Here is a 26,629-nt window from a genome sequence, read left to right as displayed (position 1 = left end):
GCCAGTCTGAAGATTTCTACCCAGGAACAGACCGTCATTGTTCTAATCCTTGATTCATTCACAAACATTATATTCAGTACTAAGATTAAGAAAGAAAATTCATTCATATACAGTAACATAATAGTATTCTGATTAGTCAGTCCTGATTGAAATGTATACATAATTAGTCATCATTGATAAAAATTCCCTTAACATCTACCCATCGTGTCCGATTTCAAAAATGCTTTACAGCGAAAGCACAACATGATTATGTTAGAATCACCGCCAAGTCAAAAAAACACAGCCATTTTTCCAGCAAAGATAGGAGTCACAAAAAGCATAAATATAGATTAAATTAATCACTAACCTTTGATGATCTTCATCAGATGACACTCATAGGACATCATGTTACACAATACATGTATGTTTTGTTTGATAATGTGCATATTTATATCCAAAAATCTCAGTTTACATTGGCAAGTGCAGTAATGTTTTGATTCCAAAACATCCAGTGATTTTGCAGAAATACTCATAAAACATTGATAAACGATACAAGTGTTATTCACAGAATTAAAGATAGACTTCTCCTTAATGCAACCGCTGTGTCAGAGTTCAAAAAAACTTTACGGAAAAAGCATAATCTGAGAACGGCGCTCAGAGCCCAATCCAGCCAGATAAATATCTGCCATTTTGGAGTCAACAGAAGTTAGAAATAACACAATAAATGTTCACTTACCTTTGATGATCATCAGAAGGCACTCCCGGAATCCCAGTTCAACAATAAATTACTGAATTGTTCCATAAAGTCCATAATTTATGTCCAAATAGCCCCTTGTTGTTAGCGCGTTCAGCCCAGTAATTCATCTTCATGAGGCGTGAGCACTTCGTCCAGACAAAAACTAAAATAATTCCATTACAAGTCGTAGAAACAAGTCAAACGAAGTATGGGATCAATCTTTAGGATGTTGTTAACATAAAACATCAATAATGTTCCGGATAATTCCTATGTCTGAAGAAAAGCACTGGAACGAGAAGTAACTCTGTCAGGAGCGCGCGTCACAAGCCTGAGACACTCTGCCAGACCACTGACTCAAACAGGTCTCATGAGCCCCTCCTTTATAGTATAATCCTCAAACCAGTTTCGAAAGACGGTTGACATCTAGTGGAAGCCGTAGGAAGTGCAACTTGACTGTCGTCAAGTCAAAGGGTGGCTACTTTGAAGAATCTCAAATAGAAAATATATTTTCATTTGTTTAACACTTTTTTGGTAACTACATGATTCCATGTGTTATTTCATAGTTTTGATGTATTCACTATTATTCCGGAAGGTTGCAAGTTCAAATCCCCGAGCTGACAAGGTACAAATCTGTCGTTCTGCCCCTGAACAGGCAGTTAACCCACTGTTCCTAGGCAGTCATTGAAAATAAGAATGTGTTCTTAACTGACTTGCCTAGTTAAATAAAGGTAAAAAATTATATATATTTAAAAGATAGCAAAAATAAAGAAAAACCCTTGAATGAGTAGGTGTGTCCAAACTATTGACTGGTACTGTGCATACATATGCACCTGCACGTCGGATGCACACACAGTAGCCACATGTCTGCCACGCCTAGTGTTAGCACAGAGCGAGTGGTGGAGGATAGAGGATCTAAGGTAAGCTGTACTTACTACCAGGGTGGAGTAGAGACATAGATTTAGACAGAGAGAGGGCCTGAAGGCGACACCGCCTGTGGCTCACTCTGTGGAACACGCCATCTACAGGGTAGAGGGGACATAGCACTCACTAGGCCACTCAAAGGAACAGAGGGAGGCAAGATGTGACCAGAGCCATGTAGGGGGAAAATCTCAATTGCATTTCCTTAATTCCTTGCGACCTCTCTTCTCACCTCCTTCTCAAAACCCATTGGATGAGAAGGTCAGAGGTCCCTCGTGAGTTACATGTTAGCTATAAACAGTACTGACTATCTACTGAAGTGGCTACAGTTAGTTAGTGACAACACAGAGAGCATGATTATCCAACAACAGACAGTAGGCCTACTGCTTCCTGTACCAGCCAAACTCCCATGACAAACCAAATAAGTGAAGAGAGAGAGACTAGCTCAGATAAGATCAATCCAGGGCCTGTGTCCACAAAGCGTAGTAGGAGTACTGATCTAGGATGATCAGTTTTGCCTTTTAGATCACAATGAATAAGATTATATGGACAGCACTTCTACTTCAGACACTTTGTGGATCCGGGCCTTAGTCATACAGTAGCAAGGCTCAATTCACGCCCACCTGAGAATACAGCTCTGTTCAGCTTTCACCTGGCTGTGTTTGAGAAGTGAATAACCAATTGTCAGCGAACTTTCACTTCACAGACTGTTATCAAAACAGAAACTGACAATATTCATAGAATTACCTGTACAAATCCCCTTTTCTCTTGGACTTTACTAATCGGGGAAAAGTGTGAAACGATGTCTCAAAAGGACAGGGGTATCGTCGGAAATCATAGACATGGGACTAAAAGGTTTTGGCCCACGTGTTTATCAAAGTTGATATATCGCTGGGGAATAAACGCACTGACACGGCAACTACGTGAACAGAGAGAAGAGAAAATGGTCTACTTACAGGAAGTGTTTCCCTTCGTGGGATAGAAAATGCAGATGTTGGATTAGATGATAATGTAAACAAAGTCGCCACTCAGAAAAGAAAGCAGACAGACAAATCCACATATCTAAACCAGGATTGTGTCGAGGCACAGATCTGGGGAACGGTACCAAAACATTTCTGCAGCTTAGAAGGTCCCCAAGAACACCGTGGCCTCTATCATTCTTAAATGGAAAAGTTTAGGAACCACCAAGACTCTTCCTAGAGCTAGCAGCCCGGCCAAACTGAGCAATCAAGGTAGAAGGGCCTTGGTCAGGGAGGTGACCAAGAATCCGAATGTCACTCTGACAGAGCTCTAGAGTTCCTCTTTGGAGATGTAAGAACCTTCCAGAAAGACAACTATCACTGCAGCACTCCACCAATCAGGCCTTTATGGTAAAATGCACATGACAGCTCACTTGGTGTTTGCCAAAAGGCACCTAAAGACTCTCAGACCAAGAGAAGCAAGATTCTCTGGTCTGATGTAACCAAGATTGAACTCTTTGGCCTGAATGCCAAACATCACATCTGGAGGAAACCTGGCACCATCCCTACGGTGACGCATGGTGGTGGCAACATCATGCTGTGGGGATGTTTTTCAGCAGGGACTGTGAGATTTGTCAGGATTGAGGAAAAGAGGAATGGGGTAAAGTACATATAGATCCTCGATGAAAACCTGCTCCAGGGTGCTCAGGACCTCAGATTGGGGCGGAAGTTCACCAACAGGACAACGGCCCTAAGCACACAGCTAAGACAATGCAGGAGTGGCGTCGGGACAAGTCTCTGAATGTTCTTGAGTGGCCCAGCCAGAGCCTAGACTTGAACTCGATCTCTGGAGAGACCTGAAAATAGCTGTGCAGCGGAGCAAAGTACAGAGAGAACCTCGACTGGGGCGACAGTTCACCTTCCAACAAGAACACAACCCTAAGCACACAGACAAGACAACACTGGATTGGCTTCAGGACAAGTCTCTGAATGTCCTTGAGTGGCCCAGCCAGAGGCTGGACTTGAACCCGATCAAACATTTCTGGAGAGACCTGCAAATAGCTGTGCAGCAATGCTCCCCATCCAACCTGACAGAGCTTGAGAGAATCTGCAGAGAAGAATGGGAGAAACTCCCCAAATACAGGTGTGCCAAGCTTGTAGCGTCATACTCAAGAAGACTCGATGAGGTAATCAATGCAAAAGGTGCTTCAACAAAGTACTGAGTAAAGAGTCTGAATACTTATGTAAATGTGATACTTCAGTTTTGTGTTTGTAATAAATGAGCTATTATTTCTAAAAACTGTTTTTCTTTGTCATTATGGGATATTGTATGTAGATTGATAAGGGAAAAAACAATGCAATACATTTTTAGAATAAGGCTGTAACACAATGTGGAAAAAGTCAAGGGGTCTGAATATTTTCCTGAAGGCACTGTATATTTGACATTCCATTGAATTCCTGAAGTCACACCAACATGTCTGGATTCCATAGATTTTGTCTCTCTCGTTATACATTTTTTTATGTGCTATAATTCAATCAATATTTTTTTTATAAAAAAAGAGTTGAGTGTCTTACTCCATTATCAGAACTGTATTTTTGACCTTTTATCCATTTTGAAGACCGTTACTACATATAGAAGGACAGGACCAAACATACAAACGAACAAGGCATTGGAAGTGATGGGACTATCAATATCATCATGTTCTCAGAAAACCCTGTCACCTTTATTCCAATCGAAGTAGTAACCCACTGGGCACACACGTCAACACAACATCTATTCCTGGTTGGTTTAATGTATAAAAAAATAACTAAATGACGTGGAAATAATGTTGATTCAACCATTGTGTGCCTAGTGGGAAAGTTCTCAGGAAGGGTTTCTCAAATGGGGGGTTAATAACTGTAAAAGGTCCCCATGGACGCTAACCTGGGCTGAGGTCAGATGTCGCAGGCTGGGCTGAGGTGTCACGGGAGAAGCGGGAGGGCAGCAGGCTGATCTTGGGGGAGGAGTAGGAGTAGGAGCGGTGTCTGATCTTCTGGTCGCCCATATCCTGGAAAAATACAACACAACATAAACACTTAGGTCAACACAATGGTGAGGAACTATATACATTTTAGATTTACAGTTGGCCCTAATATATATGTCCTTACAACCTCCTTTGGAATGGAATAGTCAGTAGATTGTCAAAGGAGGAGGAGAGAAACGATGACATTTCTTTATGTGAGTCTCTGTGTGTGAGGGTGGACAAGAAAGCTTCTGCATGGTACCTTTGTGGGGGTGGGGTCACCGGCTGAGGAGGCAGAGTGTGTGCGTGTGCAGGTGAGGTCTGGGGCGGTGTCGTCCCCGCTGCTACGAGGGTCAAAGGTTAGAGGAGAGAAGGGAGACTTCACCAGAACCCCCTCCTCCTCACTGTCAATCACTAGAGCTACCAGACTGGGGCTGTCAGGGAGAGAGAGAGAGGAGGGAACGTCAACATAAAGGCTCATCTGAAGAACTGGTGGTCCTCTGTAGCTTAATTGGTAGAGCATGGCGCTTGCAACGCCAGGATAGTGGGTTCGATTCCCAGGACCACCTATACGTAAAAATCTGTACACGCATGACTGTAAGTCCCTTTGGATAAAAGTGTCTGCTAAATGGCATATATTATATTATTACTACAGCTTCCTCATATCCATACTCTAAGTGCTGAAACCAACAGCTGGCGCAAGGTAAAAGTAAATTAATTGGCTTCAGCAAATACAATATGGGATTGCACATACAGTATCCACATAGAGAAAGCCTTACACTATGAGCAAATATTGAATATATTTGTTCAGGTAAGAACTAACAATATATGTAATCATACATGACATGTAATCTTCAGTTTATTATCGCAGTACAGTAACACAGAACTGTGATACAGAACTTTTGGTTTCTTTCAGTCAACAATGCAGATATGATATCTCAAAGCTCTTGAACTACCTTTATCTTACTTTTTAAGCTGTTTCCCCGTCTGGTACAGGTACCCCCATCACACTCCCCCATCTCTCCCGAGCTTTCGCTCGCCTCCAACACACGCACTGTTGGGGCGAGTGACTCTGCACTTACAATGGATAGCCCCAAGTTGCTATATTTTTTTCTGGTGCTTTATGCTATTTGCCTCATGACTCTTGTTTGCTTTGTTGACTATGAACTTACTTGGGACAGACCGTGGGACAGACTGTTTGTTTCCACACTCGGGACTCTGACACTCTATTGGTTACATGGACTCTTGGCCTCCTATCCTAACCAACTCTCGCTGGCTTTATATTAATGTTACCTGATGAAATTGCTGTAATGCACATTCAAATGTCATAAATCAACACTGCAGAGCTCTCACTGTCCTCTGCCATGCCCCGATTGTATTGCTGCTGCTGATATCTGGAAATGTGCATGTACACCCTGGCCCATCTATTATTGCAAGCCCTAATTTTGACTTATGCTCTGATATCTGCTTCACTGATTTCGTGAAAGCCTGGGTTCTCTGCACATTATCACTAGAAGCTTATTAGCTAAAATCTATCAATTGAAAGTGTGGGTTCACAGCTCCAATCCAGATGTGTGGTCATTACTGAGATGTGGTTAAGAAACAGTGTTTTGAACACTGATGTTAACCTTTCTTGTTATACCCTTTTTATGCAAGACAGATCTTCCAAAGGTGGTGGAGTGGCAATATTTACCAAGGAACACCTTCAGTGCTCGGTTGTCTCCACCAAGTCTGTCCCCAAATAATTTTATTTGCTGGTTTCAAGCATTAAACTTTTAAATAGCTATTTTTTGACTGTTGCTGGGTGTTATCGTCCACCATCAGCACCGACCTGTAACCTAAATGCCATAAGCTCTCTCCTTTCCCCTTACACTAAGTCTGAATTTGTCCTGATCATTTGTCCTGCTATACTGGGACATGCTTAAACCATCTGACCAAGTCCTAAAGCAATGTGACTCCCTAAATCTTTCTCTGATTATTACCAATCCAACAAGGTATGACTCCAAACACCCAGAAAAGGCTACTCTCCTTGATGTTATCCTCACAAATAATCCTGATAGGTATCAGTCTGGTGTTTTCTGTAATGACCTTCGTGATCACTGTTTGTACTTCCGTCGCCGACAGAGATGGCCGCCTCGCTTCGCGTTCCTAGGAAACTATGCAGTTTTTTTCCCCCCCCGTGTTATTTCTTACATTAGTACCCCAGGTCATCTCAGGTTTCATTACATACAGTCGAGAAGAACTACTGAATATAAGATCAGCGTCAACTCACCATCAGTACGACCAAGAATATGTTTTCCGCGACGCGGATCCTGTGTTCTGCCTTACAAACAGGTCAACGGAATTGATTCCATGCAGCGACCCCCCAAAAAAACGACTTCGTAAAAGAGGGAAACGTAGCGGTCTTCTGGTCAGACTCCGGACACATCGCGCACCACTCCCTAGCATTCTTCTTGCCAATGTCCAGTCTCTTGACAACAAGGTTGATGAAATCCGAGCAAGGGTAAGCATTCCAGAGGGACATCAGAGACTGTAACGTCCTCTGCTTCACGGAAACATGACTCACTGGGAAGACGCTATCCGGGGCGGTGCAGCCAACGGGTTTCTCCACGCATCGCGCCGACAGAAACAAACATCTTTCTGGTAAGAAGAGTGGCGGGGGCGTATGCCTCATGACTAACGAGACATGGTGTGATGAAAGAAACATACAGGAACTCAAATCTTTCTGTTAACCTGATTTAGAATTCCTCACAATCAAATGTAGACCGCATTATCTACCAAGAGAATTCTCTTCGATTATAATCACAGCCGTATATATCCCCCCCCAAGCAGACACATCGATGGCTCTGAACAAACTTTATTTAACTCTTTGCAAACTGGAAACCATTTATCCGGAGGCTGCATTCATTGTAGCTGGGGATTTTAACAAAGCTAATCTGAAAACAAGACTCCCTAAATTTTATCAGCATATCGATTGCGCAACCAGGGGTGGCAAAACCTTGGATCATTGTTACTCTAACTTCCGCGACGCATATAAGGCCCTGCCCCGCCGCCCTTTCGGAAAAGCTGACCACGACTCCATTTTGTTGATCCCTGCCTACAGACAGAAACTTAAACAAGAGGCTCCCACGCTGAGGTCTGTCCAACGCTGGTCCGACCAAGCTGACTCCACACTCCAAGACTGCTTCCATCACGTGGACTGGGACATGTTTCGTATTGCGTCAGATAAAAATATTGACGAATACGCTGATTCGATGTGCGAGTACATTAGAACGTGCGTTGAAGATGTCGTTCCCATAGCAACGATAAAAACATTCCCTAACCAGAAACCGTGGATTGATGGCAGCATTCGCGTGAAACTGAAAGAACGAACCACTGCTTTTAATCAGGGCAAGGTGTCTGGTAACATGACTGAATACAAACAGTGCAGCTATTCCCTCCGTAAGGCTATTAAACAAGCTAAGCGTCAGTACAGAGACAAAGTAGAATCTCAATTCAACGGCTCAGACACAAGAGGCATGTGGCAGGGTCTACAGTCAATCACGGACTACAAGAAGAAACCCAGCCCAGTCACGGACCAGGATGTCTTGCTCCCAGGCAGACTAAATAACTTTTTTGCCCGCTTTGAGGACAATACAGTGCCACTGACACGGACTGCAACGAAAACATGCAGTCTCTCCTTCACTGCAGCCGAGGTGAGTAAGACATTTAAACGTGTTAACCCTCGCAAGGCTGCAGGCCCAGACGGCATCCCCAGCCGCGCCCTCAGAGCATGCGCAGACCAGCTGGCCGGTGTGTTTACGGACACATTCAATCAATCCCTATACCAGTCTGCTGTTCCCACATGCTTCAAGAGGGCCACCATTGTTCCTGTTCCCAAGAAAGCTAAGGTAACTGAGCTAAACGACTACCGCCCCGTAGCACTCACTTCCGTCATCATGAAGTGCTTTGAGAGACTAGTCAAGGACCATATCACCTCCACCCTACCTGACACCCTAGACCCACTCCAATTTGCTTACCGCCCAAATAGGTCCACAGACGATGCAATCTCAACCACACTGCACACTGCCCTAACCCACCTGGACAAGAGGAATACCTATGTGAGAATGCTGTTCATCGACTACAGCTCGGCATTCAACACCATAGTACCCTCCAAGCTCGTCATCAAGCTCGAGACCCTGGGTCTCGACCCCGCCCTGTGCAACTGGGTACTGGACTTCCTGACGGGCCGCCCCCAGGTGGTGAGGGTAGGCAACAACATCTCCTCCCCGCTGATCCTCAACACGGGGGCCCCACAAGGGTGCGTTCTGAGCCCTCTCCTGTACTCCCTGTTCACCCACGACTGCGTGGCCACGCACGCCTCCAACTCAATCATCAAGTTTGTGGACGACACAACAGTGGTAGGTTTGATTACCAACAACGAAGAGACGGCCTACAGGGAGGAGGTGAGGGCCCTCGGAGTGTAGTGTCAGGAAAATAACCTCACACTCAACGTCAACAAAACTAAGGAGATGATTGTGGACTTCAGGAAACAGCAGAGGGAACACCCCCCTATCCACATCGATGGAACAGTAGTGGAGAGGGTAGCAAGTTTTAAGTTCCTCGGCATACACATCACAGACAAACTGAATTGGTCCACTCACGCTGACAGCGTCGTGAAGTAGGCGCAGCAGCGCCTCTTCAACCTCAGGAGGCTGAAGAAATTCGGCTTGTCACCAAAAGCACTCACAAACTTCTACAGATGCACAATCGAGAGCATCCTGGCGGGCTGTATCACCGCCTGGTACGGCAACTGCTCCGCCCTCAACCGTAAGGCTCTCCAGAGGGTAGTGAGGTCTGCACAACTCATCACCGGGGGCAAACTACCTGCCCTCCAGGACACCTACACCACCCGATGTTACAGGAAGGCCATAAAGATCATCAAGGACATCAACCACCCGAGCCACTGCCTGTTCACCCCGCTATCATCCAGAAGGCGAGGTCAGTACAGGTGCATCAAAGCTGGGACCGAGAGACTGAAAAACAGCTTCTATCTCAAGGCCATCAGACTGTTAAACAGCCACCACTAACATTGAGTGGCTGCTGCCAACACACTGTCATTGACACTGACCCAACTCCAGCCACTTTAATAATGGGAATTGATGGGAAATTATGTAAATATATCACTAGCCACTTTAAACAATGACACCCTAGACACCCTGTATAATGTTACTTACCCTACATTATTCATCTCATATGCATACGTATATACTGTACTCTATATCATCGACTGCATCCTTATGTAATACATGTATCACTAGCCACTTTAACTATGCCACTTTGTTTACTTTGTCTACATACTCATCTCATATGTATATACTGTACTCGATACCATCTACTGTATGCTGCCCTGTACCATCACTCATTCATATATCCTTATGTACATATTCTTTATCCCCTTACACTGTGTATAAGACAGTAGTTTTGGAATTGTTAGTTAGATTACTTGTTGGTTATCACTGCATTGTCGGAACTAGAAGCACAAGCATTTCGCTACACTCGCATTAACATCTGCTAACCATGTATGTGACAAATAAAATATGATTTGATTTGATTTATTCGTAATGGCTGCTCAGTGAAACGACCGATCCTGATTTGTCATAGACGCTTGCAAAATATTTTTTAATGAGCAAGCCTTTCTTCATGACCTGGCCTCTGTAAATTGGTATAGAATCAGATTGATCCCCTCTGATGAAGATGCTTGGACCTTCTTTTTTGATATTTTCAGTGTTATTGTTAATAAACACGCCCCCATAAAGAACATTATAATTAAAAACAGGTTCAGTCCTTGGTATGACCGTGATCTGGCAAATTTACTCCACCTCAAGAATTCCATTTGGCGAAAGGCTCGGCATACGCACACTCAAGCTGACGGGCTCTCGTTCAGACAAATTAGAAATAAGTGCCCTCAGGCTATCCGGAAGGCCAAAGTTAGTTACTTTAAGAAGCAGTTCTCTCTCTGTGGGTCAACCCCAAGAAGTTCTGGAAAACAGTTAAAGACCTGGGCCCAGACTCACAAATCCTTCTTAAGAATGCATTTCTTAACTGCCATTTTTTCTCTAACTGTAGACTTAAGAAGAAAGTTAAGCAAAGTTGCTATTCCTCAAAAAGGTTGTTGGAAATTTTCTTGCGGTATTTCTTATGTTTTTCCTTAAGCAAAAAGTTAAGAAGGAATTAGATTATTGAAAATAAAGTTCTTGGAAATAATTCCAAGATAGCTAAACTCGTGTCTTAAACTCAGGGCAGTGAGAGAAAAAGCTCATGAAAGCAATTGAAAATGTTTAATTCACTCATACTTCAATCTGAAAGTTTCAGTTTTGTTTATTTTAAACCCAAGAACATGTTTTAGAACAGTAATCTCAGTACAAAATATGCTAACATGATGCCATTGCTAGCTAGATAGCTAACTAAATTGGTTGCAAAACCAATTTAGAAGCTTCTTAAATTTTTGTTTAAGAAGTGTTTTGTGAATCCTGCCCCTGGAGAATAAACCCTCCTCCTCACAGCTGCCCATGTCCCTTAATGTTGATGATGTGGTTGTTACTGACAAGGTGCACATGGCTGAGCCCTTTAATCACCATTTCATCAGGATTCCTATTTGACTTAGCCATGCCTCCTTGCCCAGCCAAAATGTCCTCATCTCCCACCCCTTCTAATGCGACGAGCCCTGATGCTCCTCCCTCTTTTTCCCCTGCCCCGCTACAAAGTTTCTCCCTGCAGGTGGTCTCCGAGTCTGAAGTGCTAAAGAAGCTCCTTAAACTTGACCCAAAAAAATACATCTGGGTCAGAAGGTGTAGACCCTTTCCTCTTTAAGGTTGCTGGCCCTATCGGGGCCTCTGAGGGTTTATACGTTGACACTACCTGGCTTCGGAGAGCATGTTTGCGATACGGGAGTTGGCCATATCCCACATGTGAGATATCGAAACAAATAATTGAAAGAGAACTTCTCTTGATCTAAAAAGAAACCCAATGTCTTGAGTAACAGGGGGTTGCATGAATGAGCTTGATACCTGAGGTTAGGTGACTCCAGAGGTGGGCTCCCTCTCTGATTGGTTAGGTATGAGTGGGAAAGGCTGTTCAGTCGGGCGAGGGCTCGGTCAGCAGGGGAGGACAAGGGAGAAGAGACAAAGGGGGACTGTTGCTCCTCTAGTCCGTAGGGAGGTAGGGGTGGAGGGGTGACGGTGGCCTGTTGGAGGAGGACCTCTGAGTCCACTGTGTCCCACACCCTGCTGTCAGTCACAGCGCTGTCCCTTATTATCCCGGCAACACTAACCTTGGCCTTGAGGTCATCCACCTGAGAGAGAGAGAGAGAGAGCGAGAGAGAAAACACCAGATAAAAAGATCAATAAAGTATTTGCTCAAATACCATATCATCAATCGTGTGAGTTATGGTAAAGTGGTGTACCTCTGTGGAGAGCTGACTCCTGCCATTAATGATGGAGGCTGATTTGTCTGCCACAGCAGTGTGGGAGAACTGTCTCTGGGTTCGTCTGGGGTGGGCCGTCTGGGACTTCACTGGAGAAAACAACACAACAAGGAGAATGAATGATTAATGTTGCTAAATTACGTATTGACTGCTGCTGCTTTCTTGGCCAGGTCTCCCTTGCAAAAGTACGCTGTGTCTCAATGGGCTTTTCCTGGTTAAACAACGTTTAATAAAAAGAAAGAAAATAAAAATTAGACTAACTACAGCCAAGAGTGTGGGGTGAGAGCCATCAGTCAAACAGAGGGCGAAGACCACCACAAAATAATGAGTGCTATGTAAGAACACTGCATAATGTTAAAATATACTAATAGATGTTTATCAAAACACAAACAGACCAACAGGCTGATGATGGCTTAGCAAAGATTAATGTCTGTTCCAATCAATCACAATCATCAAAACAACATTCCATTAGCCAATACCAGTTGAGAAGAATAGCATGATGGGCCTTTATGGCAATGGAATGCTAAAAAACATCAATTTCTGTTGACTTTGTAGTTCTAGAATACATGATGGAAAAGATTCCTTCCTATTCCCCATATATCAGCTGCTTGGTTGCTCTTACAGAAAAAAACACGTGAATGTCACATGTGAACACGTGATCTTGTGTGATCACATGTGATTTAATGTTAAGTTCGTGTGATAACATGTGACATCATGTGAAGCTACATGTGATAAATTAAAATTACACATGTGATAATATGTAAGCACGTTGAGTGCATGATCTCGTGAAATTCATGTTTAAAAAAAAATGACAACATGGGGATTTAACATGAAACTACACATGACAACATGTGAGCAAATAAAAACACAATCTCATGTTAAATATTTATTTGTATTTGTACAGCTAAATTCAGGTGTTAAAGGACAGTAAGCTGATTCAGCCTCACAACCTCTTGGTTGCTAGCTACTTTAAGTTCCTGCTGCACCACCAGGTCTGTGGACATAATGGAAATGGGCAAGAAAACATTTCTGTACTTTGCCTAAAGTTGCAGTAAAAACAAAGTAAATATAACAACTTGAAGGTGTTATTTCCATTAAATGACAGTATGCTGCTGAATTCAAATTTTATTTTAATTTTACCTTTATTTTACTAGGCAAGTCAGTTAAAAACAAATTCTTATTTTCAATGACGGCCTAGGAACAGTGGGTTAACTGCCTGTTCAGGGGCAGAACGACAGATTTGTACCTTGTCAGCTCGGGGATTCGAACTTGCAACCTTTCGGTTACTAGTCCAACTAACCGCCCTAACCACTAGGCTACCCTGCCGCCCCACAGTATAATTTCATACTGTGACCACACTCAGCCTTAAACAGGACTCAGCCTTAAACAAGATTTTAACTAACAATCTAATAATATCTAGCAACCTGAAATGTCCTGCGAGGGTGAAATGACACCACCAGATCTGCGAGCGGGAAAGAGATATGGCCATAGACTTATTGGCAAGAATAGATTTCTGCACTTTGCTAAAAGCTGCCCAGAATAAAGTAAATAATTGTCAAATAATCACAACCAACATAACATCAATGTAAAACTAGCAGTGCCCAAGGACACTTGACGTAGAGTTCATTCTTTGAGGATTTGAACTTGCAACCTCTTGGTTACTTATTCATTCTATGTATATAAAAAAAAGCAATGATTAGGGTACCACGTTGTTACCTGGGGTACAAAATGGTTAGGGTACCACGTTGTTACCTGGGGTACAAAATGGTTAGGGTACCACATTGTTACCTGGGGTACAAAAAGGTCAACAGTACACTGTCTTCCGAAATAATTCATACCCCTTGACTTATTCGACAGCTGTGAGTCTTTCTGGGTAATTCTGTAAGAACTTTGCCAACCTGGATTGTACAAAATGTGCAATTTATTCTTTAAAAATTCTTCAAGCTCTGTCAAATTGGTTTCAATCCTATTTAAAGCAAAACTGTAACTAGGCCACTCAGGAACATTCAATGTTGTCTTGTCCTGCTGAAAGGTGAATTTGTCTCCCAGTGTATGTTGGAAGCCTAAAAAATCTCTCTAGTCCCCCACTTCCTCTCCTCCCTCTTCATCCTCCCCCTCAAATCTCCTTCCACCCTCCTCACTATCCCTTCCACCCCCCAATCTCTCCCTGTCTTCACCATGTTCTGCCTTGCTTCCCACAGCCCCCGTTTAAAGAGACTCATGAGAAGCCAGAGCAGAAACCTGTCCCTATCCGTCCCTCTCGCTCTCCCTACACCCCTCTCTAACCTGGCCCACGTCAATAAAAAATCCCCCTTTACCAAACCTAACAACACCCTTGCCCTAGCCCATACTACTCCGGCAAAGGCACAGTCCCAAAAGACATGGCGCACAGTCTCCTCCCTGCCACAAGAGGATCTTGGACAGGTGGGGGATTGCACCAAACTATACCGGTACAAGATGGGACGTACCGGCAAACACTTATGAAGGCTCAACCAATTCAGGTCCTTGAGCCTGTTGTCCAGACCCCTGCGCCTGCACTCCCTCCCAGACCACTTCCGAGATGCCCACTACAGGCGCCGGACTCCCTGCCTTTCTGACCTCCTCGTACAGGTGCCTATGATCTAAACCTACTTGGGCAACTTCAACCTCAGGGTGCGCACGCAGCCACTTGGCCGCATGACCAAAGTGCCACGGCAGCTATTCCGCCCGAGGACCCGTGTTAAGACCACACCATTATGCTTCTCGCCTGATACGAGAAAAACACCCGCAGGAGGTAACCGGACGGGTGTATCACTGGCTGAGCAATATTATCCTTCCAAAAGATTCCCGTCCTAAAGGCTCCAACTCCTTTTCCTTCCAAGCAAACCGAATCGTGTTGGCCAGCCCAATCCCAGGGACCGACCGTGTTGATGTATTTAGCACCATCTCCGCAAGGAGAATGGCGCTCATTCTCTTCTCTTCCAAAACAAGTAAAAAAGAAAAACCAAAGTGACTGAATATGGCTGCCTAAATATGGTTCCCAATCAGAGACAACGATAATCACCTGACTCTGATTGAGAACCGCCTTAGGCAGCCATAGACTATGCTAGACACCCCACAAAAACCCCATGACAAAAACGCACCACAATAAATGTATTAAATTATCCTTTCATTCAATAATTAGGACAATGTGAAGATTGTTTAGACATTTTTGCAAATGTATATAAAATATAAAACAGAAATACGTTATTTACATACAGACCCTTTGCTATGAGACGCAAAATTGAGCTCGGGTGCATCCTGTTTCCATTGATCATCCTTGATGTTTCTGCAACTTGATTGGAGTCCACCTGTGTTAAATTCAGTTGATTGGACATAATTTGGAAAGGCACACACCTGTCAATATAAAAGGTCCCACAGTTGACAGTGCATGTCAAATCAAAAACTAAGACATGACGTCGAAGGTAACGTCCGTAGAGCTCCGAGACAGGATTGTGTCAAGGCAAAGATCTAGGGAAGGGTACCGAACCATTTCTCCAGCATTGAAGGTCCCCAAGAACACAGTGGCCTTCATCATTCTTAAATGGAACAAGTTTGGAACCACCAATACTCTTCCTAGAGATGGCCCGCCCGGCCAAACTGAGAAATCGGGAGAGAGGGGCCTTGCTCAGGGAGGTGTTCCTCTGTGGAGATCAGAGAACCTTCCTGAAGAACAATCGTCTCTGCAGCACTCCACCAATCAGGTCTTTATGGTAGAGTCGTCCAACGGAAGCCACTCCTCAGAAAAAGGCACGTGACAGCCCGTTTGGGCTGAGAAAAACAAGAAACAATGAGAAACAAGATTCTCTGGCCTGATGAAACCAAGATTGAACTTTCTGGCCTGAATGCCAAGCGTCACGTCAGGACTAAACCTGGCACCATCCCTTACGGTGAAGCATGGTGGTGGCAGCATCATGCTGTGGCGAAGTTTGTCAGTGGCAAGGACTGGGAGACTAGTCCGGATAGAGAGAAAGATGAAAGGAGCAAAGTACAGAGAGATCCTTGATGAAAACCTGCTCCAGAGCACTCAGTACCTCAGGTTGGGGCCAAGGTTCACCTTCCAGCAGGACAACGACCCTAAGCACAAAGCCAAGACAACGCAGGAGTGGCTTCGGGACAAATCTCTGAATGTCCTTGAGGGGCTCAGCCAGAGCCTGGACTTGAACATCTCTGGAGAGACCTGAAAATAGCTGTTTAGCGACGCTCCCCATCCATCCTGAGAGTTTGAGAGTATCTGCAGAGAAGAATGGGAGGAACTTCCAAAATACAGGTGTGCCAAGCATGTAGCATCATACCTAAGAAGACTGGAGGCTGTAATTGCTGCCAAAGGTGATTCAACAAAGTTCAACAATTTGACAGCTCTAACGCAGTTACACCTGCGACTCTACCAAAACACCAGCTATGCAGGTATCGGCTAACACGTGTTTAGGCTTGATCGGATTGAATCTTGGCCTTAATGTCAAGTGTCCCTGAGCAATGCTACTTTTTAGTTGGAGTTGTCAAATGCTCGCACAATTATTGACATGATTCCAGGCAACGTTTAGCAAAGTGCATAAATGTATTCTTGTCAATAAATATGTGGCCGATTTCTGTCATGGCCACAGACCTGGTGGCGAAGCAGGAAATTTAGGTTATTGTCACCTAAGAGGTGGTGAGTTCAATTCCCAGGTGTAGTAGCATCCCAAGTGTGCTAATCAATGTTGAGTTCAATTCCATTTAAGTTAAAGTCAATTCAGAAAGTAAACCCAATTCCTAAATGTCCAGGAATGGAAAAAATTACATTGGAATTTCTGTGTACTTCCTGAATATAGTTTGCTGTTGTGTATTTAGTGAGAAAATATAGTTCAGTTGTAGAAATACATTAAAAGTTATTTCCACAGTAGCAGGTAACTTACTACAAAAATGGAAGGTATCCTAAAGTATCCTATTACTTTAAATGCAATTGCAAGTGAGGCATGCCAGGTTGAGTTACAGAATGGGCCAAAAAGTACCCAAGTGCATTGTGATTGACAGTAAATAGATAGCAAAACACTAATACAAATCAAATGTATTTATATAGCCCTTCGTACATCAGCTGATGTCTCAAAGTGCTGAACAGAAACCCAGCCTAAAACCCCAAACAGCAAGCAATGCAGGTGTTGAGGCACGTTGGCTAGAAAAAAACTCCCTGAAAGGCCAAAACCTAGGAAGAAACCTAGAGAGGAACCAGGCTATGAGGGGTGTTCAGTCCTCTTCTGGCTGTGCCGGGTGGAGATTATAACATAACATGACCAGCATGTTCAAATAATAGGTCTGGGACAGGTAGCACGTCCGGTGAACAGGTCAGGATTCCATAGCCGCAGGCAGAACAGTTGAAACTGGAGTACAGTATCCTATTAGCACAGACTGGGATATGTTATGGGATTCATCCACACCCTTTCCCATCTGGACAAAAGGAACACTTATGTGAGAATGCTGTTCATTGACTACATTGACTACAGCTCAGGGTTCAACACCATAGTGCCCACAAAGCTCATCACTAAGCTAAGGACCCTGGGACTAAACACCTCCCTCTGCAACTGGATCCTGGACTTCCTCACAGGCCGCCCCCAGGTGGTAAGGGTACAACATGTATGCCACGCTGATCCTTAACACTGGGGCCCCTCAGGGGAGCGTGCTCAGTCCCCTCCTGTACTCCTAGTTCACCCACGACTGCGTTGCCAAGCACAACTCCAACACCATCATTAAGTTTACTGATGACACAACAGTGGTAGGCCTGATCACCGACAACGATGAGACATCCTATTGGGAGGAGATCAGAGACCTGGCAGTGTGGTGCCAGGACAACAACCTCTCCCTCAATGTGAGCAAGACAAAGGAGCTGATCATAGACTATAGGAAAAGGAGGGCCGAACAGGCCCCCATTAACACCAACAGGGCTGAAGTGGGGCGAGAGTTTCAAGTTGCTTGGTGTCCACATCACCAACAAACTATCGTGGTCCAAACACACCAAGACAGTCTTGAAGAGGGCACAACAACACCTTTTTCCGCTCAAGTTTTGGCATGGGTCTTCAGATCTTCAAAAAGTTCTACAGCTGCACCATCGAGAGCATCCTGACTGGTTGCATCACTGTCGCAAATGCTAAACTGTACCCCCGCACATTGACTCGGTACCGGTACACCCTGAATATTGTTATGTAAATATTTTTGTTTTACTTTAGTTTATTTAGTAAATATTTTCTTAACAAACAATGCAGTTCAAGAAATAGAGTTAGGGCTTGTCGTAAGTAAACATATCACCTGTTGTATTCGGCGCATTTAACAAATAAAATTTGATTTATTACTGTAGAAATGTACCGTAAATGACAAAATTAACAGCAATGGCTAACAGTGTAGTTTCATGTTATCACATTTTGAACCACATGATTTCAAACTTCACATATGAAATTATGTGAAAACATGCAGCTTTGGGACACTACACATGACGTCACATGTGAAAACATTTGTTTTTGGAACACTTTACATGTGACATTTCACACGTGCAATTCCAAAAAGTGCAATTCCACATGTTATCCCTGTTCAGCTAAAATATGAGCCCACCTGGGATTTGAACTCAATTCCTCTGGATTTGAGGTACACTGATCTTTCTGTTGTGCCACAAAGTCAAAGTCTGTAGTGTTCCCCTAAACATTCATCACCTATAATACATCTCTACAAAGTTATTTTAGTCATTAGTTATGATTATTCTCTCATCATTTAATTAATTGACTCATTTCAGCAATTTGAGGGTTTTCTGTAAGGTTGTGTAATGTTGGTGGGGTATATTATTCTGTTTTATGTTACTCCTGAAACACTATGGTACATCATCGATTTTATTTTTTAACAAAGCTGAGATTTACCTTGGTCCATAGTGTAGGAATTAGGGCTGAACCAATTTAGTCGACTGGTCGGTCAAAAATAATATAATTTTATAACAAATTAGCTTTCTCGCTTGTTGGATAGCGGTCACTGTCCTCTGTTCTGAAACATCAGTGCACTGTTGAGTTGGTGCCCTTTCCGAGCGTTTAGAGCGTTGGGCCAGTAACAGAAAGGTTGCTGGATTAAATCCCCGAGCTGACAATGTAAAACTATGTTGTTCTGCCCCTGAACAAGGCAGTTAACCCACTGTTCCCAGGTAGGCCGTCATTGTAAATAAGAATTTGTTCTTAACTGACTTGCCTAGTAAAATAAAGGTTAAATCAATTGTATTTTTTGAAACCATGTTGCTATAGGTATAATAGCAATGTTAACCAGCATATTGGTGTTGAAAACAATGTGAAGGAGCCAGCAGCAGAGAGGAGATGAGCCCTTGCATTAATTGTCTGAAAAAAGTGATCTCGTACAACAATGTGTACTACTCCCTTCACAGAACAGCGCAAACTGGCCCTAACCAGAATGGAAAGAGGAGTGGGAGGCCCCGGTGCACAACTGAGCAAGAGGTCAAGTACATTAGAGTATCTAGTTTGAGAAACAGACACTTCACAAGTCCTCAACTGGCAGCTTCATTAAATAGTACCCGCACAACACCAGTCTCAACATCAACAGTGAAGAGGCGACTCCGGGATGCTTGCCTTCTAGGCAGAGTTGCAAAGAAAAAGACATATCTCAGACTGGCCAATAAAAATAAAAGATTAAGATGGGCAAAAGAACACAGAAACTGGACCGAGGAACTCTGCCTAGAAGGCCAGCATCCCAGAGTAACACATCGGGTGATTTTACTTGCATTTGCATTCCTTACTCACAACAGAGAACTCCTGAGAGCATCAAAATCTGCTCTCTCACCTTCTCACTTACACACTAACTGTCTTTACTTCGAGAGAGAGAGAGAGAGAAGATAAATCACTTCTCCAATTTTTGTTGGCCCTATAACAAAGAACAAACAGCAAAAACATATACATGATCAAATTAAAATCTTAGAATCAACTGTTGAAGACTACCAGAAGCCATTGGATTCTCCAATTACATTGAATGAACTACAGGACAAAATACAAACAAAAAAATAACATCATCCTCCGCTCTGGCATCTTCTCCAATATTTGGAACCAAAGACTGATCACCCCAATCCACAACTGTGGAGACAAATGTGGCCCCAATAACTACCATGGGATATGCATCAACAGCAAGCTTGGGAAAATCCTCTGCATTATCATTAACAGCAGACTCGTACATTTCCTCAGTGAAAACAATGTACTGAGAAAATGTCAAATTGGCTTTTTACCAAATTACTGTATGACAAACAAACAAAACACAGGCAAAGTCTTCTCATGCTTGGTTGATTTAAAAAAAGCTTTTGACTCAATTTGGCATGAGGGTCTGCTCTACAAATTGACAGAAAGTGGTGTTGCATGGGAAAATGCATACAACAAGTGTGCGGTTAAAATTGGCAAAAAACACATTTCTTTCCACGGGGCCGTGGGGTGAGACAGGGATGCAGCTTAAGCTCCACCGTCAACATATATATCAACGAATTGGTGAGGGCACTAGAACAGTCTGCAGTACCCGGCCTCACCCTACTAGAATCTGAAGTCAAATGTCTACTGATGATCTGGTGCTTCTGTCCCCAACCAAGGAGGGCCTACAGTAACACCTAGATCTTCATAGATTCTGTCCGACCTGGGCCTTGACAGTAAACTTGAGTAAAACAAAAATAATGGTGTTCCAAAAAAGGTCTAGTTGCCAGGACCACAAATACAAATGACATCTACACACAAAAAAACTAAACGGCCTAAACATCAGCGCCACAGATAACTTCCACAAAGCTGTGAAGGATCTGAGAGACAAGGCAAGAAGGCCTTCAATGCCATCAAAAGGAACATCAAATTTGATATGCTAATTAGGATCTGGCTAAAAATACTTGAATCAGTTATAGAACCCTTTGCCCTTTATGGTTGAGAGGTCTGGGGTCCGCTCACCAACCAATAAATCACAAAATGGGAGAAACAACGAACAGACTCTGCATGCAGAATTCTGGAAAAAAATATCCTCAGTGTACAACATAAAACACCAAATAATGCATGCAGAGCAGAATTAAGCCAATAACCACTAATTATCAAGATCCGGAAAAGAGACATTACATTCTACAACCACCTAAAAGGAAGCGAGTCCCAAACTTTCATAACAAAGCCTGATGAAGAGATGAACCTGGAGAAGAGTCCCTTAAGCAAGCTGGTCCTGGGGCTCTGTTCACAAACACACCCAACAGAGCCCTAAGACAACAACACAATTAGACCCAACCAAATCATGAGAAAAAAAGATAATTATTTCCAATGTGTCAAGTAATTAACAAAAAAACAGAGCAAACTAGAATACTATTTGGCCCTAAACAGAGAGTACACAGTGGCAGAATACCTGACCACTGTGACTGACCCAAAATGAAGGAAAGCTTAGACTATGTACAGACTCCGTGAGCATAGCTTCGCTATTGAGAAAGGCTGCTGTAGGCAGACCTGGCTCTCAAGAGAAGACAGGGTTCCCGAGTGGGGCAGCGGTCTAAGGCACTGCATCTAAGTGCTAGAGGCATCACAACAGACACCCTGGTTCGAATCCAGGCTGTATCACAACCGGCTGTGATTGGGAGTCTCATAGGGCAGCGCACAATAGGCCCAACGTTGTCTTGGTCTGGCAGGTATAGGCCGTCATTGTAAATAAGAATTTGTTCTTAACTGACTTGGCAAGTAAAATAAAGGTTCAATAATATAAAATAAACACAAAAATGTGCACACTACCCAGAAAATGAGGTGGAAACAGAGTTGCACTTCATAACCTCCTTCCAAATGTATGACCATATTAGACACATATTTCCCTCAGATTACACAGACCCCCAAAGAATTCAAAAACAAATCAAAATTGATAAACTATCTGTTGGGTGAAATACCATGTGACCTGTCGCCACAAGAAAAGGGCAACCAGTGAAGAACAAACACAATTGTAAATACAACCCCTGTTTATTTATTTTCCATTTTGTACATTAACTATTTGCACATCGTTACAACACTGTATATAGACATAATATGACACTTGAAAGGTCTTTATTATTTTGGAACTTATGTGAGTGTAATGTTTACTGTTTATTTCACTTGCTTGGGCAACGTAAACATATGTTTCCCATGCCAATAAAGCCCTTTAAATAGAAATTAAATTGAGATAGCGAGAGATAAACAGATAAATATATCTTACCTGTTTGTAATGTTGGAAGTTCCTCATCATCATCCAGAGAGAGAACAAGCTGCTCTTCAAGAACCTATTTGGATTTGAAATTATACAATATCGATGAGTTTAATTTGAGGGTACATATCGGCTGAACCGTTTAGACATTACAGCATTTTTTGTACATAGTCCCCCCATTTTAGGGGACCAAAGGTATTGGCAAATTCACTTACATGTGTATTAAAAAAGTCAAAAGTTTAGTAATTGGTCCCATATTCCTAGCACACAATGACTACGTTAAGCTTGTGACTCTACAAACTTGTTGGATGCATTTGCTGTTTGTTTAGGTTGTGTTTCAGATTATTTTGTGCCCAATATAAATGAATGGTAAATAGTGTAGAGTGTCATTTTGGAGTCAGATTTATTGTAAATAAGACACCTCGACATTAATGTGAATGCTACCATGATTACGGATAGTCCTGAATGAATCGTGAATAATGATTCTAATTTTCCAGTGAGGCACGGTGTTCATTGACCTTGTCAGACGTGATTCTAGTGAGGAAGTTAGACGCACAAAAAATGCTAATGCTCCCCCCGTTATTGTAATTGTGAGAGGTTAGCATGTCTTGGGGTATGATTTGTGCATCTGTAACTTTCTCGGTCATTACAATCAGTAATTCCTGCCTTATGCCAGAGCAATAGCCTCCACAATCCAGTGGGAGAGACACTGCTTAGAAAGCACTCTACCACAAGCAGGATTAGCAAAACAGACAAAAAGTTGGTCACAGAAATGGACACCCCTGGACCGCTCAATGTACATGCGTAACGCTCGTACTGGACGTGGCATGTAACCTCCACTGCTCCTCAGAAGCAAACGAAGGAGGTGAAAAGGGGAAAAAGCTAAAGAGCTAGAGACTTGTAGGACATAGTCATGACCTTGCGGGCAAATGTTGCATTAGGATGAAACGTTCCCTTCGCCAAAGGCGAACTTCGTATAGGACGGGTTGAACGGAATACACGTGGATCTCCAACGCCTTTAGCCAAGGCCAAAGCCACGAGTAGGGCAATCTTGTATGAGAGGATCTTCAGATCCCCAGACATCATCAGTTCAAAGGGGGCCTCACACGGCACATCCAAATCCCAAGTGGGCGCAATAGAAAACCGGCCTGAGACGGTGCACACCTGTTAAAACCGCACCGCGAGGAGAAGAGCCCCTGGAATCGCCCCATCAATTTCCACATAACACGCTGAAGTAGCGGCCATATACACTGCATTCGATAAGTATTCCCCTTTCCCACATTTTATTACGTTACAGCCTTATTCTAAAATGGATTAAATATTTTTTCCCCTCATTAATCTACAAAGTGAAAACAGGTTTTCAGAAATGTTTCCTAGGAGCTGGCCGCCCGGCCAAACTGAACAATCAGGGGAGAAGGGCCTTGGTCAGGGAGGTGACCAAGAACCTGACGGAAGCCACTCCTCAGTAAAAAGGCACGACAGCCCACTTGGTGTTTGCCAAAATGCATCTAAAGAACTCTCAGACCAAGAGAAACAAGATTCTCTGGCCTGATGAAACCAAGATTTAACTCTTTGGCCTGATGCCAAGTGTCATGTCTGGAAGAATCCTGGCACCATACCTACGGTGAAGCATGGTGGTGGCAGCAGCTTCATTCTGGGGGGGATTTTTTCGGTGGTAGGGACTGGTAGACTAATCAGAATCGAGGGAAAGATGAATGGAGCAAAGTACAGAGACACTGTTCCTAGGCCGTCATTAAAAATAAGATGTATTTTTATTTTTATTAAACATTTAAACTAATTCCCAGGAACAAAATACGTTGAGCAGGAGACCAACTTCTTGGAGTTCATATGAACCACAGAGACTGTGTGTGGGATAATAGCATGATTGCCAATTGCATACAGAGTCCATAACCTGTATCAGTAAGCACCTCATAGGGACCAGTGAGCTACAGGGAGGAATCAGCTATGAATACCAGTAACGTACAACCAATGATGGAGGTAAAGCACGTGATACATTCCTAGAGAACCTCTCTGACCACAGCATTTAGAATAACCAAGTAACTGAGCGTGACGTATGCCTTCCTCAAGGGCACATCAACAGATGTTCCACTTAGTCAGCTCAGGGATTAGAACCAGCAACCTTTTGGTTACTGGCCCAACGCTCTTAACCGTTAAGATACCTGCCTTAACGAGTCAGCTTAACGAGTCAGGCTATGCAGCACTGTTACACTAGTCTGATCCCATCCACATAAGACCGGCTCATCGACCAAGTCTGAAGAGAGGTAAACGGTGCTTGACTGACACAGGCCAAGGCGGCAGGGAGTGCCCACTGAACGGGCCGCCCTCTCCCTTCAAGTTGCCTCCCTTAGTCAGCGACAGAGCGCACAGCAACATGGTTGAGCAAGGGCATGCCTCAGCCTAGGCAGACTAACGCCCCCAATTCACCCCTGGGTTCCATAACTCAGACCCAACCAAGGTTTTGGGGACCCGTGAGGGGAAGCCATAAGAAACAGCATTTGTAGGGAAGAACAGATGAGCAGCAGGTGCTTCTAATCAGGGTTGCCACTCATCTGCCAATCAGGGATGTGGCTTTTCTGGAAAGCGATCTCATGAATTGAGATAATGTGTCCAAGTGAGCAGACGCGTAAGTCAATTGATTCATGAATTGCCCTCCGTGGCATTATGTATTTCTTTGTGAGTAACTTGTCGACCAGAAAAAGCCACATCCCTGATTGGCAGATGAACGGCAATCGTGATTAGAAGCACCTGCTGGTTTTTATATTAAATTGCACCTACACACTGAAGAAGGCTGCAGCGCCAAAACGTCTCCTATTTCTAACGTCTGCTATCCCTGATGCAGTGAAAAGAATACCAAAGAAAATACAAAATGAAGTAAGCTAAATTCGACATCTTTTAGAGTGTGGACCCATTACGCCTTATGTGGTTCTGAATTTGTGGGTGTTGCGCACCAGCCCAGCTTCTTGGAGAGCACGATGGTCCCCTTTTTTATTAAAATTAATCAGATAACCATGCACGCACACACCTATGAGCAGAGGATGAGGTGAATGCATGTGGGCAGTCCATTAGCGAAGCACTGTTCAGAATGGTCTTAACGAAACACACACAATAAGGCAAAAAGCTTCCCCAGAGAAAGAGCAAGCAATGTGCGCACACATTAACTCTCACCAGCCTCACAAAAGCACACACGCACACACACACAAAAACAGATCCACACATGCACACCAAACTCATTGATGTACCAGGTAATTTCATTTGAAAAGAAAAGCAGAAAAGTATACTTACTCTAACCACCAGTGTAAGGTCTTCTGCTAGCCCCCTGCCTAGACCTGCAGAAGAGGAGAAAGACACTTAACAACACCCATTAACACCCTAAGCAGTGATTGGTCACAAGAAGAGACAGGTGACCTCTCCACTAAATATGCTGGAATCACTGCTTGACTTCTAGAACCAATGTTCTGCAGGAACTAAGAAGTCTAGAGCAGCGGAGCTAAAGCAACAGGGGGAAAAAATGGTAGAGAGTGGTTGTTATGTACAGGTCTATAGTGCTTCCTTCCAGTCTGGCTGGGGCTACTGAGGGGTGAGGTCGATACTGAGATAAGACTTCCTGTCCTGTCTCTCTAAGTATGCATCGATATCAAGCCTGCCGTCACTACGGTTACCAGAAACAAGAGAGAGAGAGAGAGAGAGAGGGAGGCAGCGTGTGTCTGAGGCGATGTGTGTGTGTGTGTGTGTGTGTGTGTGTGTGTGTGTGTGTGTGTGTGTGTGTGTGTGTGTGTGTGTGTGTGTGTGTGTGTGTGTGTGTGTGTGTGTGTGTGTGTGTGTGTGGCTGCACCACCGCAGCCCACCCAGAAGAGAGAGGGAATGAGTTCCAACCTAACCTCTCACCTACACCCCTGATGTTTTCACAAAGGGCTTTCTGTGTGTGTGTGTCCCAAAAAGGCTTGGTAAATTAAACTAATTACAGGAAGAGAGAGAAACAGTTGGAATTGATATCAGGATGTTGAAGTAAAAGAAACGCTGCTGTATCCGAGCAGCTGTGTAGCTTTACTTACAGTCTTTCACAGAGTCACTGTGACATACAGAGTGAGAGACAGTAAATATGGACAGCTTCTAGACGGAGAGGCCACCAAAGCTCTGACACACACTCACACCATGTCCAACACCTCATCTGTCTAGTGTGTGTGTGTATGGCAATTATTTTATGCCAAGTCCTATTAGGTCATCCAAGACTTGCTCCATGAAGCTGTATTTACTGAAGGAGGCATCTAGACACACACCAGACAGGACCTTTTCCCCCAGAAGCACACACGCAAACCCCAGACACACACATTCCACACACTTAGCATCG

General features: G+C 43.7%; 1 protein-coding gene across 3 annotated transcripts in view; it reads right to left on the bottom strand.

Annotated features, from left to right (window-relative positions):
- LOC118385376 (rho guanine nucleotide exchange factor 28) overlaps nt 1-26,629 on the bottom strand; it is a 123,124-nt gene that overhangs the window by 40,915 nt on the left and 55,580 nt on the right. For all 3 annotated transcript variants that reach the window (XM_052521298.1, XM_052521297.1, XM_052521299.1), the window contains 6 exons: nt 25,564-25,607; nt 22,273-22,336; nt 12,040-12,149; nt 11,645-11,928; nt 4,858-5,029; nt 4,517-4,640 (listed from right to left, as the gene is read on the bottom strand). In XM_052521298.1, coding sequence (XP_052377258.1) covers nt 4,517-4,640; nt 4,858-5,029; nt 11,645-11,928; nt 12,040-12,149; nt 22,273-22,336; nt 25,564-25,607 — 798 coding nt within the window. The remainder of the gene's footprint in view (nt 1-4,516; nt 4,641-4,857; nt 5,030-11,644; nt 11,929-12,039; nt 12,150-22,272; nt 22,337-25,563; nt 25,608-26,629) is intronic.

Source organism: Oncorhynchus keta, chromosome 6 (genome assembly GCF_023373465.1).
Source record: "Oncorhynchus keta strain PuntledgeMale-10-30-2019 chromosome 6, Oket_V2, whole genome shotgun sequence".
Lineage (NCBI taxonomy): Eukaryota > Metazoa > Chordata > Actinopteri > Salmoniformes > Salmonidae > Oncorhynchus > Oncorhynchus keta.
This window is presented reverse-complemented; position numbering and strand designations above follow the sequence as displayed.